At 41.1% G+C, this 15,922-nt stretch overlaps 1 protein-coding gene across 5 annotated transcripts in view; it reads right to left on the bottom strand.

The window, feature by feature from the left end:
• NPAS2 (neuronal PAS domain protein 2) overlaps window positions 1–15,922 on the bottom strand; it is a 153,502-nt gene that overhangs the window by 58,489 nt on the left and 79,091 nt on the right. For all 5 annotated transcript variants that reach the window (XM_047745027.1, XM_047745029.1, XM_047745030.1 and 2 more), the window contains exon 3: window positions 3,195–3,343. In XM_047745027.1, the coding sequence (XP_047600983.1) occupies window positions 3,195–3,343 (149 nt within the window). The remainder of the gene's footprint in view (window positions 1–3,194; window positions 3,344–15,922) is intronic.

The following is a 15,922-nucleotide window of genomic DNA, read 5'->3' as shown; positions in this document are numbered from 1 at the left end:
AATGCTCGTGGAGTTCACGTCCACTTGGATTATAACTGAAGTTATTGTTTGTTTTTATTTTTGATTTAATCCAAATTTTGGTCTAACCGCTGTATTTCTCCATAAAATCTTTGATGAATTTTCTGCTCTCTTTGGAATGTAAAATCACAGAGGATGAGTGAGATCCACAGGTGATCAGGGTTGCCTTTGAGGGGGCTGTGCACAGTAGGCCTTAGTCTTATAAAAAAGGTGAAGTAGAGATGGACGCTCCTGGTGTTAGGAGGCCGCATTTCTGCTGACTGATTCTTTCCAGGTCCCGATTTGACAATTCTGTAATTCTGCAGCGGACAGAGCCCAGCATAAATGTCACACTGATGAACTTGATCCCAGCTGTCCTATTTAACAGCTGTCCTGCTTCTCAGTGGCACTGACCTAGTTTGAGTAATTTGTGCAAAATATCTTAGTAATCGAACCAACCTGCTATTTCACTTAGCCAAATCATCATTTAGGAAACATAACCATTCTGATTAAATTACTGGGGCAGTCGAATACTGCTGCAACACTTTGTTCCAATCCAGCTTGATTATTCTTCCCTGACTTTTAACAAAAGCAATTAACATATTCTTTACACTCCCCTGGGCAGCTTTGGAAGAAAAAAGGAGGATATATCATTACTGTCATCTTTTTAATAGGTATATACAATTATTAAAGAATCAATAAAAGAATAGAAAGTATAATGAAACTTTCTAATGTCCTAGCTGTGCCCTCTTCCATGAAATCATCTTGTCTAGGAAAATGTTCTATGAAAGAGAAGCATCACTGTAAGCACAGAAGAATCATAATTATCTCCTCAATAACCTGACATTTCTGACTTTATTATGTTTGGTGTCATGGTTAAGGGGTAAAAAAGAGAATTCTACTCTTCTTGCTTGTTAATATCTACTGAACCCTCTTAACCCCTCTCCAATTTATTTATTTATTTATTTTTGGTACCATCGACAGGCGAGCAGCAGGGTAGGGTGGTCAGTGCTAAGAGGTAAAGGGTTTAAAGGAAAAAGGTAAAAGGGAGAGAGGGTGATTTGAGAAAGACTTAAGTTCAAGGATAGAGTCAAGTGGTAACTTCATATTATGGAATACTATATACCAATGAAAACGAACTAGCCACAACAATGGAAGAACAGATTAACCACATAAACATGGTGTTTATAATCTTATGATTCCATCCGAATAAGGTCCCAATAGCCCAACTCTAGTATTAGAAGTCAAAATAGAGATTACTTCTGGCAAAAGCAGAGGTAATAGGAAGGAAGGGGCATCTACTGGAGAAGCTTGTACTTACTGAGCTGGGTGTTGGATTCCTAGCTGTGTTTACTAATATACAGTGTGATAAATAATTCGATTGTACAGTTATTATTTGTATATTTTCTGTAAGTATTAAAAAACTTTTAAAAAGAAAGGAATGCTGGGATAATTGAATATCAACATGCAAAAGGATGAATTTCAACTCCCTGTCTTATGCCTTGTACAAAAAATAACTCAAAATGGTTCAAATACCTAAATGCTCACCCTATAGCTTATATGCTTGATACTTAATCTACGGCTTAAAACTAAAAACCTCTTAGAAGAAAACATAGGTGATGCAAATATTCATATGTTTAGATTAGACAATGGTTTCTTAGATAAGATACCTAAGATACACATAAACAAGCACTACAAAAAAAGATAATTGGGCTTCAAACTTGGAAACGTTTGTGTGTCAAAGGACATCGGTAAAAAAGTGAAAGGCAACCCAGAGACTGGGAGGAAATATTTGCAAATTATATATCTGATAAGGGTCTAGTATCCAGAATATATGAAGAACCCTTACAACTCAGCAACAAAAAGATAGATAATCCAATTAAACCATGGACAAAGGATTTGAATAGACATTTCTCTAAAGAAGATATGTGAATGGCCAGTAAGTTCATGAAAAGCTCAACACTATTAATCTTTAGGGAAATGCAAATCAAAACCATAATGAGATAATTGCTTCATACTCCTTAGGAAGGCAATAATAAACACCACACACACACACACACACACACACACACACACACATATCAGACAATAACAAGCGTTGGTGAGGATGTGGAGAAATTGAAACCCTTATATATGGCTTCTGGGAGTATAAAACTGTCCAGCTGCTACAGAAACCAGTTTGCAGTTCCTCAAAAAGTTGAACTTGAGTTACCACTGGACTGAGCAATTCTAATCCTAGAAATAAGTCCAAGAGAACTGAAAATATATAACCATGCAAAGAACCATACATGAAGCATTATTCATACTGGTTAAAGACTAGAAACAACCCAAAAGCCATGAACTGATACGTGGCTAAGCAGAATGTGGTATATCCATACAATAGATATTATTGGCCATAATGTGGAGTAAAACACAAGTGCTTGCTAAAATATGAATGCTAAGTGAAAGAAGCCAGAAACCAAGGACCACATACTGGATGGTTCCATTTGTATGAAATGCCTAGACTAGGCAAATCTAGAAGGAGCAAAAGTAGTTGAGTGATTGTCAGGATTTGGAGGGAGGGGAAATGGGCAGTGACCACTTTATGGGATGAGAAAATTAGTATTAACGGTGGCACAGCCTTTTGGATACACTTAAAACCATTGAATTATAAACTTTAAAATGGCGAATTTTATGGCACGTGAATTATCTCTTAATCAAAAAAAATGGATTTAAAGTAAGTAAATTCCTGATTTTCAGTGTATTTTTGCCAAGGCGTACCTCAGAAGGCCAAAGAGTTCAGGGGCCATGGCAGGGGGGGTTGGAGAAACCAGTCCACTTTGGCGGAAGAATTCATTTGGAAAATGAATTCTTGGGCATTGCTTGTCTTCCGAGCTGAATGAAAAGTGCTTGCTGCAGACATTTTTAATCAAGACACTCCCACGGTTAATGTCACTCCACTTAGGCTGGGTTACCTGTGAGTCTGCTTTGGATTCTCTCCTCTGGCTAATAAAGCAATTTGGGAGGGGAGTGTCCTTTCCCAAACCTGCTGGAGGTGGGATATTAAAGAGGGTGGAGTGCCTTTGCAAGAGAAAGCCCGTGACTGATGAGATTGGGCTTTGCTGGAAAGAGAGAGCCAAGCAGAACACCACCTTGATGCAGTCATCACCAAAAAAGGGCAGGAATGGAATAAAAATGGAGAAAAATGTAACCTTTACCATTGTGTTTCTGCAAAAATCCAATGACCTTTTCCAGCACGGTGGTTTTGTCCATTTTCCGCGTATTGCCAGGGAGCATGGAGCTAAGTTCTTTGATGAGAACATTGAACTGGTCCCGACGCTTCTTCTCAGACTTGTTTCGAGAAGCTCTGTAAACACAGAACACACAGGTTACTGGAACATTCCACTCCATAAAGGCTTTATTATGAAATGGAGGTACTTTCCATTGGAGTGTGTTCTGTTGTGATCATCTTATCAGAACCCTTTCAGGGAAAGTAACGTTCGCCACATTTCAGAGTTGGGTAATGGGGACCAAAAAATGTTTTGCCAGACTCTTGGCCACAAAGACAGACAGTGTTAATAAGCAAGTTCTGACTCAGATGCAAAAATCTTACACAGATTAGCTCTGTTGCCAGATGCTGCTTGCTCTGACTTCATGGAGCTTTAAACTTCAGAGAGCAAATGACATGCTGTGTACACGGCTGTAGCCCACAGGGTTTTGCTCTGAAAGCTCTTCCCTAGGCTCTAACCATGTCCCCTCCACCCCAGAGCATGCAGCCCTCAGCATCAAGTTACAAGGGTAAGCCAGGTGCCCTGAGTGTCTGGCAGAGAGCTGCGCCACACAGGGCATATGTCCTGGCCTCTGCCCCAGAGCTCATCATCCTGTGGGGAGACAAGGCACATCCCACACGAAAATGACTGCAAAACCGTGCTCGACCTGGGGCCAACGTATGACAGAGAGTGCGTATGGCTGTCAAGCTGCTAAGCAGATGAACCTTTGACAAGATGACATAGAGGAGCCTTATATGCATAATACTTAAGAAGCCATTCTGAAAAGGCTACATACCGCACAGGTTCCAACTATATGACATTCTGGAAAAGGCAAAACTATGGAGACAGTGAAAAGATCAGTGGGCTGGGGATGGATAAATAGGTGGGGTACAGAGGGTTTTAGGGCAGTGAAATGCCTTGTATGATATGATCATGGTGGACCCACATCATCTTACATTTGGCCAAACTCACACAATATCCAACATCAAGAGTGGGTGCTGATGTCAAGTGTGGACTCTGGGGGGGGTAGTGATGTGTCAGCGTGGGTTCATCCATTGTATCCACTGGGGGCTGTTGGTAATGGGGAGGCTGTCCGTACATAGGGACAGGGGATATATGGGAACTCTCTGTACCTTCTGCTCGGTTTTTCTGTGAACTTATACCTACTCTAAAAAAAATAAATATTTTAAAAACGACACACTACACCACACATCTACACAGAGATCAAAGTAGAGCCACTTGGCTTGAGGGGAGGGGACCTCTGAGCAAGCCTGGAGTCCTCAGGAACTGGAACAGGAAAACACAGCTATATGGGCCATTCTATAGATAGTCAAACAAGGAGCATGTGTTGCAGGAAGCCTGCCCTTGCCCTGGGAAGCAGCACCACTCTAGAGGTCTTGATCTTTAACGACAGACCACAGACCCAGGGGCTGGCTCTCCACCCCATGGGACTAGCCCCTCATCAACAGTCACTTTAACAGAAGGTGATAAAAAATGGACCCACCTTCCTCATTTCATCCAGGATGGACTTGTTCCACAGTCAGCTCACTGGGAGGACAGGGGCCTCAGCTGCAGGGCCCATCGAACTGGTCTACCTGCTGCTCTCGGCACCCTGGGGCCTGGCATCAAGGGACCCAGGGCAGCCGATCACTTATCAGGAGGCTACTGGCCAACGTACAGTCAGGACAGAGTGCTGGTGGCTTGTGACAGTTCAGCAAATTCCCATCAGAGGGCTGCACCTCCCTTGGGGTCGGTATCCATACCGACAAGTATCAGTGTCAATAAAGATTCTGCTTCCCCAAACAGCCCCTGCAAATATAGGGACACAGGGCAAATATCCTCTTCTCAGATGTCACAGGGCCATAACCACCCTGCTTGTCTCTACTAAGGACACAGGACCTGCCTTTAATTCAACACACCCGTTGGCAAGTTGTCCTTTGTGATTATATCTCGGTTTGGGTTCTTTCCTGATAATACCTGAGGCAATTCTTCAAAGCTTACCTCAGGTGTGTGATCACCACCCATACATAACCATCTCCTTTTCCTGACTTTCTCCTCATTCCTAACCTTCTTGGATTTGGGGGAGGACCTGACACCCTTAAGGGGTTCCTACAAAGGCCTCATTCCTAGCCAAGTAACCCCCTCATATATGTTTTCACAGAGTCACAGACTGAATGCAGGTGTCCAAGGAACACACTAAGGTAGCTTTTGTGAGTCTAGGGTAAAAAGCATTATGTTCAAACACATAGGAGAGAAGAAAGGAACCTTTTAACTTTCCGAGTGACTGTCTATGCATTATAAATAATTTTTTGGCCTAGATTTGAAAGAATGACATGAGCCTTCTTAGCCAAAAAAAGCTCTGCTCCTGTCCTAGTTTGCCCATTATAAATTATTTGTGAGCCGATAACACCCAGCTCATTATTACTCTGTTCTCTTCTTCAATGGGTGTAATGACAACCAACATGGCCTGGCAGAGAATACGATGAAGGCTTATATCATTAGTGACAGAAACACAAGCTTGTTTCCGTCAGCTTCTGCCTGAGACACACTATGGTGCCCACTGGAAATCGGTCACTGTCAGCTGGATCTGTGGCTCTGAGGCAAGAGAAAGAAAATGAGCCTCGAATGACCTTATTTCCGATAAGGAGGTCGTCTTGGCAGGCCCCGAGACACCACGCAGAAAGCACTGGGACAACCAGCTGAAAGACCCTTCGTCAGCCTCTGGCTTTGATTTTTCCTTCACGTCATTATTTACATTCAGTAAATTCCAGCCATTCGAAGTGTACGGTTCAATGAATTGTGGTAATTGTGTAACCACCACCCAAACTCAGAGACCAAACTGTTCCCTCGTCCTGAAAGGTATTCTCCTGCGTCTCTATGGTTGATCTCCCCTTGATGACAGCCACAGGAAACCAGTGATCTGCTGTCACATTAGTTTTGCCATTTTTAGAATTTCATGTAAATAGAATCAGACAGCATATAGTCTTGAATGTGCAGTTAGCATTAGGTTTTTGAGATTCATCTGTGTTATCATACACATGAATATTCCTTTTGACGGCTGAGTAGTATTCCATGGGGTTGTTTCCAGTTCAGGGGGATGGAGAATAATGCTGATTGGAGTACTGACATCCATGTCTCTACATAGACACGGGCACACATTTCTCTTGAGTAAATACATAGGTGTGAAATTGCTGAGTCATAGTCTTAGTGTATGTTCCCTGTGATTAGATTCCGCCATGCGGTTATGCCAAGAGGCTGGACTATGTCTGCGTGTCCACCAGCAACCTAGGAGGGCTTGTGCTCCTCCAGACTTGTCAACATGTGGTATTGTCAGTCTCTTCTCACCTTGGGCATTGTGATGTTTCCTCATTGTAGTTTTAATTTGCATTTTTCTGATTTAGTTTGCATTTTCTGATGACTAATGACACTGGACACCCCTTCACATGCTTCATGTTGTTTCGTATATGTTCTTTTGTGAAATGTCTGCTCAAATCTTCAATGGGGTTGTTTGTCTTATTGAATTGAAGAGAAAGAGGACGGAGGGAGAGAAAGAAAGGAGGGTTGGAAGGGAAGAGATGTGTGTGGGTGTGTTAAATACACGTCTATATAAACCGCCCTTTGGTTTTGAATGCAAGGCTCAAAAAGCCCCAGGTGATCTTTCTGGGGTCCCCAAGGGATAATGGTTCCATCGATAACATTTGTTGGGCACTTACTATGTAACGGGCACTATTTTAAATGCTTTACTTCTATTAATTACTTTCATCCTCGCAATGACCCTTGAAGATAGATACTCTAATTCCCAGTTCACAGATGAAACAGCTGAGGCACTGAGATGTTGTGTGACTCACTGAAGTCACATGACCAGGAAGTGGTGGAGCTGGCTGGCCTGTGTGCCCGCGCTGTGAAGCAGTGCACTCCCCTATCTCCTCCAGCTCCCTCCAGAACCATCACGAAGCTATCTGTTATGGAGCCATACACCAGTGCTCTGGGAGCACAGAACTAAGAGTGACAAATTCTGGCTGCTTGAGGTTATAGCTTAAAAATTAAACATCTTCTGCAGAAAAATGGCATTGCATGCTAATGGGATGATGGTGTTTGTGTTCAGGGAAGAATACTGCAGAAAAACACTGCAGAAAATACTAAAAACAGCCAACTGAAAGAAGCTTAGAGTCTAGAGGAAGAGAGGCAAGTCACACATCAGGGACAACGTTTTAAGGGTTAGGTGAGAAGTTTAGACAAACTGCCAAAGGAATTCACGAGGGAAGGAGAGCAGCCATGCCAGGGGGTCAGGGAAGCATCCAGGGAAGGGGCTGACGCAAGGTGGCCTGGAGGGGTGGGCAGGCAGGTGGTGAGGAGACAGCCAATGAAGAGCTGCGTTGTCAGCTTTGACAGAACAGTTGGAGATGTGGGAAAGTAAAGTGAGAGAGAGGACAAAAAGAGTGAGGCCAGGCACAGTGTCTAGAATCCAGTATAGGCAATCTGGTCTCGGCTTGTGGATGAGGTCGGGACAGGGCACCGATGGGCAGTCTTGGGGAGAGAGAAAAGGTCAGGACATCAGGAGAAAGGGGAGAGGGACCCTGCTCAGGGGTAAGTGAGCAGAGCCTGACAGGGAGGTGAGGGTGGCCGGGCACAGTACCACAGTGCCCTGCGTGGGTGCGGGCTGTGCTCCCCGGCTCCGTACTAACCAAACCTCCTGTGACAAGCACCAGGGAGAAAGCGGAGCTCAGAGGCAAAAAGAGCCTCACCTGAATTTCATTTATCTAAGGAAAAGTAATGCTGTTGATACATACCTTTAAAAGTCCTACTTGCAAAATGAACATACAGTAAACTTAACCTTTTCTTTTGCGCACAGTTTTATAAATTTTCACACATGTGTAAATTCGTGTAACCAGGATCACAACCAAGAGACAGAAGAGTTCCCTCTAAAGCTCCTTCATTCTTTCCACATCTGTAACCCCAGGCAACCCCTGTCCTGTTCTCCATCACCATGCTCTCTCTTCTGGAATGTCATAGAAATACAACCATATGGCACATAATCCCTGAGACTGGCTTCTTCTACCCACAGAAATGCCTTTGGGATTCACTCAGATTACTGTGCCTATCAGCACCTTGCCCCTTCCTAGCACTGAGCACCAGTTTTCTATCGTATGGATGTCCCACAGCTGGTCTATTCATTCATCTGTGAAGGAAATTCAGTTGTTTCCCATTTTTTGGGTGGTTATGACTAGAGCTGCTGTATACATTTGTGTACAGGTTTTTTTGGGTGTGGACACAAGTTTTCTGCTCTTTGAAAGGAGTAATCTGGGTCCTATGGAAAATGTACATCTAACTTCATAAGAAACTTCCAAGTTGTTTCCCACAGTGGCTTTACTATCCTACCTCCTCACCAGCCACGTAGGAGGGATCCAGATGTTCTACGTCCTCAAGGGGAGTTAGTATTGTCAGTACTTGTAATTTAGCTAATCTAAAAGATATGCAGTATTATCTCACTGGGGCTTAGTTTGCATTTATCTAATGGCTAATGATGTTCTCTTTTTTTGGCCATCTGTATATCTTCTTTGGTGAAGCATCTGCTCATGTCTTTTGCCCATTTCTAAATTGGGCTTTTTATCTTCGTACTGTTGAGGGCTGGGTGTCCTTTACATATTCTGACGCCAGTCTTTTGTCCGACATATGATTTGTCACTAGTTTCTCACAGCTCGCCTTTTTATTCCCTTAATGGTGTCTTTCACAGGGTCAAAGTTTCTCATTTTGATGAAGTCCAATTTCACAATTTATTTCTTGTGTGGATTGTGTTTTGGTGTCAGGTCTGGGCACCCTCTGCCCAGCCGCAGGCCATAGAGATGATCTCCTATAGAGACCATAGAGATCTCCATAGAGATGCTCCTCCTGGAGCTCTACACAGTTCAGGTGTCATGATCCACTTGGAGCTCATTATTTTTATAATATGTAAGGTTTTGGTTGAAGTTTGTTTGTATGTCGTTGTCCAATTGTCAACTCCATGAAAGAAAAGACATTTCTACATGGGATTATTTTTGAACCTTTGTAAAAAATCAGTTTGTCATATTTCTGTGGGTCAGTTTCTGGGTTCTCGATTCTCTATTCTATCTCATTGACCTATGTTTGGATCGATTCCTCCACCAATACCATGCTGTCTCCATTATTGCAGCTTTATAGTAAGTCTTAAAATCAGATAATGTGATTCCTTTAATCAGATAAAGTTGTTCCTCTTTTTCAAAATTATTTTTCAAAACTATTTTAGTTTCTCTGTCTTTCCATTACATTTTACAATTAGTTGTGTATATCTACAAAGAGTTCTGTTGGGATTTTGAATGAAATTGCTTTAAATCTATGGACCAATTTGGGAAAATTTGGTATCTTTATTCTGTTGAGTCTTCCAGCCATAAACACAAGACATCTTTCCATTTATTCAAGTCTCACTGATTTCTACTATGAGCATTTTGAAATTTTCACATAGGTAACTCACATATGTCTTATTCAATTCGTACCTAAGCATTTCATTCTTTTGGATTGGCATTGTGTTCTTAATATCAGTTTCTAATAGTTCACTGTTGGCCTACAGAAAGGTGATTCATTTGTGTGTTGACCTTGTATCCTGTGATCTTGCTAAATTCACTTACTAGTTATAGGAGTTTATTTGTTTTGCTAAGTCTCTTGGGATGTTCTATATACAAACATGTCATCTGTCAATAAGGGAAGCATTATTTCCTTTTTTCCAGTCAATGTGTCTTTGATTTCTTTTATGGTCTTATTGCTTTGGCTAAGACATGTAGTATGACATTGAACAGGAGTGATGACAGCAGACACCTTTGTTTTATTCCCCATCCTAGGGGAACACATTCATTCTTTCACCAGTAAGTATATCAGCTGTAGGTTTTATGTAAATGTCCTTTATCAGGTTAAGGAAATTCTCTCCTATTCCTAGTTTTCTGGGAGTTTATAACAAAAATACAAGTTGAATTCTGTCAAAACCTTTTTCTACTTCATTGAATATGATCCTGTGGTTTTGGTTTTTCTTCTTTACCCTGATAACTTGATGGATGACAATGACTGGTTTTTGAATACTGAACAGCCTGTCATTCCCTGGATAAAACTCCAATTGGTCATGTTGTATTTTACATATATGTGTATGATATATGTATATATTACACACATATATACTTGTTAATGTTTTGTTGAGGATTTTTACATTTGTGTTCATGAAGGATATTTATCTGTAGTTTTCTTTTCTTGTACTCCACCCCCCCCCCCACTCCAGGTAATGAGAATCTCAGAAAATAAGTTAGGAAGTATTTCCTCCTCTTAACTTACTGGAAAGGACTGTGTAGAATTGGTGATATTTTTCTTTTAATGTTTGGCAGAATTCAAACACTGATGGTTTGATGGTTCCCAGTGGAACCATCTGGGTCTGAGATTTCTTTTTCAGAAGATTTTTAACTACAAATTCAATTTCTTTATTTGGGACAGTTTAGGCTTTCCATTTCACTTTGTAGGAGTTTTACCTCTAATCTAAGTTGCCAACTTTACATGGATACAGTTGTTTATAGTATCCCCTTATGGCCCCTTTAATGTCTGAAGAGCGTGTAATAATATCTCCTTTTTTATTTCTGTTATTGATAATTTGTGTTTTCTTTTCAGTCACTCTTGGTTTTCTTTGAAATCACCTTTTGGTTTTTCTCTATTATTTTTCTGTTTTTTTCAATCTTACTGATTTCTGCTCTTATAATTTTCATTCTTCTTTTTGTTTTGAATTTATTTTGCTCTGCTGTTTATAGTTTCTTAAGATAGAAGCATAGTTACTGATTTGAGACATTTACGCTTTTCCACTATAACCATTTAATGCTATAGATTGTCCTCTAAGCATTGCTTTAGCTGCAACCTACAAGTTTTAATATGTGGTATTTTAATTTTTGTTCAGTTCAAAATATTTTCTAAAATTCCTTGAGACTTCCTCTCTAACCTTTGAATTACTTAGAAGCCATACTGTTAATTTCCAAGTTTTAGAGATATTGTTCTTGCCATCTTTCTGTTTGTATTTAATTTCATTCATCTAGACTTCTTTACATTTATTTTGTGAAACAGGATTTGGTGAGTGTTCAATGTGTACTTGAAAAGAGTGTGTATTCTGCTATTGTTTGGTGGAGTGTTCTATAAATGTCAAGCAGTTCCTGTTAGTTGATGGTGTTTTTCAGTTCTTCTAAACCTTTGCTGAATTTCTATCTACTAGTTCTACTACTGATAAGCATATTAAAGACACATTTCAATTCCTTATGCTGTGCTTCATGCATTTTGGAGCTCTGTTGTTAGGTATATACACATTCAGAATTGTTATGTGTTCTTGGTAAACTATCATTATGTATGCCACTCTTTATTCCTGGTAAATTTTTGCTTTGAAATCTACTTTATTTTATATTTTATATTAATACAATCACTCTGGCTTTCTTTTCATCAATGTTTGTGTGGTACATCATTTCCCACAGTTTTACTTTGAGCCTATTATATCATATTTTAAGCAAATACTTTGTGAACAGCATATGGTTAAGTCATTAAATAAATTCATTCTGACACTCTTAGTTGGCATGTTTAGATCACTTAGAGTTCGTGGGATTATATGTTTGGATTTAGGTGTACCATTTTACCATTTTCTGTTTTGTTTTATTTTCATTCTTTGTTTTTTGTTGTTGTTTTCTATTTCTCTTATCTTGCCTTCTTTTGGATTGTTTATTTCATTTTTAATTTATTTAATTTAAAAAGTATTTCATTTTAGTCTATCATGTTTTTATTTACTACAGTTCCTTGTATAGTGTCTAGTAATCACTCCATGGATTACAATATAAAAACTTATCATTTCAGGGCCAACATAGACTATTTTACCATTTCAAGTAGAATGCAGAAACTTTATTCCATTTAGTTCCCTATATCCTCCCTCCCTTCATGTTGTAGTTATCTTATGCACGATATCTATGTATGTTGAATCATGTCAGATTATGTTACTTTTCCCAAATGTCAGACTATCTATTCTATGTAGCCAGATATTTACCATTTCTGTTACTCTTCATCTATATCTCTTATCCCAAGCTTCCATCTGGTATCATTTCCTTTCTGTTAGAAAAACTTCCTTAGAAATTCTTTCAGAGCAGGTCTACTGACAAAAAAACTTTTAGTAATTTTATTAAAAATTTTTCCTTTATTTATTTGACAGACAGAGATCACAGAGGCAGGCAGAGAGAGGGGGGGAAGTAGGCTTCCCGCTGTGCAGACAGCCTGATGCAGGACTCCATCCCAGGACCCCGAGACCATGACCTGAGCTGAAGGCAGAGGCTTAACCCACTGGGCCACCCAGGCACCCTGTTTTTTGTTTGTTTGTTTGTTTGTTTTTTTCATTTGAAAATGTCTTCACTGACCTTCATTTCTCATGGATATTTTTACTGGATCTAGAAATCTGGGCTAATGTTTCTTTTCCTTCAACTTTTAAAAAATACTGTGTCACTACCAGATGGCTTCCATGGTTTCTGATAAGAAATCCATGGTGCTATTTAGATTTGTCCTGTGTAGCTGGTCTTGGATCTTGGGTGGTGGTCTGTCCTGCAGTTCATATCTGAAAGGCTATGGTACATTAAGGTCAGACCCATGCATATTCAGTTTGGTGGTGAGCTCAGATCTCATAACCCTCTTTATATGGTCACTTCCTGAGCTACTTCTTCTCAGATCTCTGACCAATATTTTTTTGGTTCCCATAGCTCCCTTTTTGTTCCTCTGGTCAGAAAGCTGGTTCTTAAATAATCCAATCAAGAAATGGGCAGAGGACATGAACAGACATTTCTGCAAAGAAGACATCCAGATGGCCAACAGACACATGAAAAAGTGCTCCACATCACACAGCATCAGAGAAATACAAATCAAAACCACAATGAGATACAACCTCACACCAGTCAGAATGGCTAAAATTAACAAGTCAGGAAATGACAGACGCTGGTGAGGATGCAGAGAAAGGGGAACCATCCTACACTATTGGTGGGAATGCAAGCTGGTGCAACCACTCTAGAAAACAACATGGAGTTTCCTCAAAAAGTTGAAAATAGAGCTACCCTATGACCCAGCAATTGCACTACTGGGTATTTACCCTAAAGATACAAATGTAGTGGTCCGAAGGGGCACATGCACCCGAATGTTTATAGCAGCAATGTCCACAATAGCCAAACTATGGAAAGAACCTAGCTGTCCGTCGACAGATGGATGCATAAAGAAGATGTGGTATATATATACTATGGAATACTATGCAGCCATCAAAAGAAATGAAATCTTGCCATTTGTGACGACGTGGATGGAACTAGAGGGTATTATGCTTAGCAAAATAAGTCAATCGGAGAAAGACAACTATCATATGATCTCCCTGATATGAGGAAGTGGAGAAGCAACTTGGGGAGTTCGGGGGGTAGGAAAAGAATAAATGAAACAAGATGGGATCGGGAGGGAGACAAACCATAAGAGACTCTTAATCTCACAAAACAAACTGAGGGTTGCTGGGGGCAAGGGGGTAGGGAGAGGGTGGTTGGGTTATGGACATTGGCATGAGTGTGTCACTTTGTTGTGATCTAACATTAAAAAAGTATCAAAAGGAAACTATGCTGCATATCAACATGGAGTTTACTAAATCAATCAAACTACTCTTCCTACCCATTGAGGGTAACTTGGGCATCCACACTGGCCCGGCTAGGGCACATGGGGTGAGGGACAGAGGTGTAGGCTCCCAGAGCTCTGGAATTCCATAGGGTTATTGTACCTGCTGTTCAGGAGCTACGCGAGATTTAGCACAGCAGCCTGCATTCTTACAAGGTGACCTTGCTTATGGTATATCAAGAGGACTTAAGGAAGGAGAGGCACTGTGGAAAGGAAGGTGGGAGAGGACCATGGCTCCAAGGTCAGGTGTTGTGGAAGGGGAACACGCATATATACACACATGGACACACACAAACACACCCCTCTTTCATTTCTCCAATAGTTGGAAACTTGAAGGTCCTTCTGTTGCAGGGGATTTCATGAGGCATATTATATAAACCATGCTCAAGGTTTCTCTCCCCTCCTTGGTGAGGAGATGATCACAGATGTGGATATTTAGTGTGCAAGACTGGGCTTTACACTCAACCACTCAAGAAGGTTAGCTGTAGCTGGGTGGGGAGCAGGTCCTTTTGAGACGCTTATGGCACAGGCCAGGAAGGAAGATGCTCATGTCCTATCCTCCTAGGAGAGGCCCCATGGCAGGGATAGGGAGTTTGGGCAGGCAGCTGAATGTAAACATGCTCTTATAGGTTTGTGTCCTCGGCCCTCTCTAAATTCACAAAGGCACACGACAGTGGCGCAGTTACATTTTATATGTGACCCAAAATCCTGGGTTTCCCTAAAGGGAAGAAATGAAAAATCATTGTATCAGAACTTCTGATCTGTGAACTAGATCAAGAATAAAGATAAAGTCGGTGAAAAGAGGAAAAAATTACTATCATCACGAGGGGACTCTTCCTTTTAAGCTACTTCATGTGCAGATAGGTTGGGCTGGTGGGCATCTTCTGCTTAAGCCTCTCCAGCATCTAGAGAGACAGTATCTGTAACACCAGACACACTTCCATACTAGGATCCCTTCCTGATGTTTAATCCCAAGGATGCCATCTTTTAAACTGGCCCCCACAAGTCTAGTTCTGTTAACTGAGTAGATAGAACATGACGATGAGGGAAAAACAAGATGCTTCTCTGAATCACACATGGTTGGCCAAATGGAGTAAAAGCTGAAAAAATCAAATGCTACTCAATAAAGTTGGAAGGCAGTGGCCAGAACTGGTGACAGAAGCACTGGTGGGTTGCCTTTGTTGCCAAGAGCGGCTGGGTTTTTGAGTAAAAGGTATAACAGTAGGTCTATAAGTATGCAGTTCTACGTAGAGTGACTTTTTCCCACAGAGAGTCTCCATGGGGACAATGCGAAGGCAATTTATGAGGTATATTAGTTTCATACTTGCAGGTACCACTGGAAGTTAAAGAGTGGTTGGGGTAGCAGAGAATCAGGATGGTACAGCTTAGCTGAAGGAGCATTAGACAAATTTCCAGAAAATGTGAGTTCTCATCCCGGTTCTGCCACTTAAGCCTAGAGAGAGTGGGCAACACATTCCACATTCCCACCTCCACAGGCCTTAGGTTCCTTTTATAAAATAGTGAGGACAGTGATATGGTGATTTTAAACCAAAGAATTATAAAAAATTTTCTGAAATTCCTTCTCCATCAGAAGATGAGTTCTAAACCCCCCTTCCTTGAGTTGGGTTGGCTGACTTCAGTGACTTGCGTCTAGAGAACAGAACACAGCACAAGGGAAATGCTTGACTTCCAAGGCCAGGCAGTAAGAGGACACACAGCTCCCTTGTGGCTTTCTCGCCCATGCATGATGCCCTGGAACCCAGTTACCTGTTGTGAGGAAGCCACTTCCACGTGGAAAGCCACAGTCCCAGCTAACAGCCTACATCAACCACTAGCTATGGAAGAAAGCATGTCTTCGGGTGGTTGCAGCTTACCATCTTTTTTTTTTTTTTAAAGATTTATTTATTTATCTTAGAGAGAAAGAGAGATGTGTGCATGTGTGCATGCGTGGGTGGGGGGAGAAGAGGAAGAGAATC

The sequence above is a fragment of the Lutra lutra genome, chromosome 9, assembly GCF_902655055.1.
Source record: "Lutra lutra chromosome 9, mLutLut1.2, whole genome shotgun sequence".
Taxonomy (NCBI): domain Eukaryota; kingdom Metazoa; phylum Chordata; class Mammalia; order Carnivora; family Mustelidae; genus Lutra; species Lutra lutra.
The sequence above is the reverse complement of the archived record's forward strand: the minus strand, read 5'-3'. Positions and strand labels throughout refer to the sequence as shown.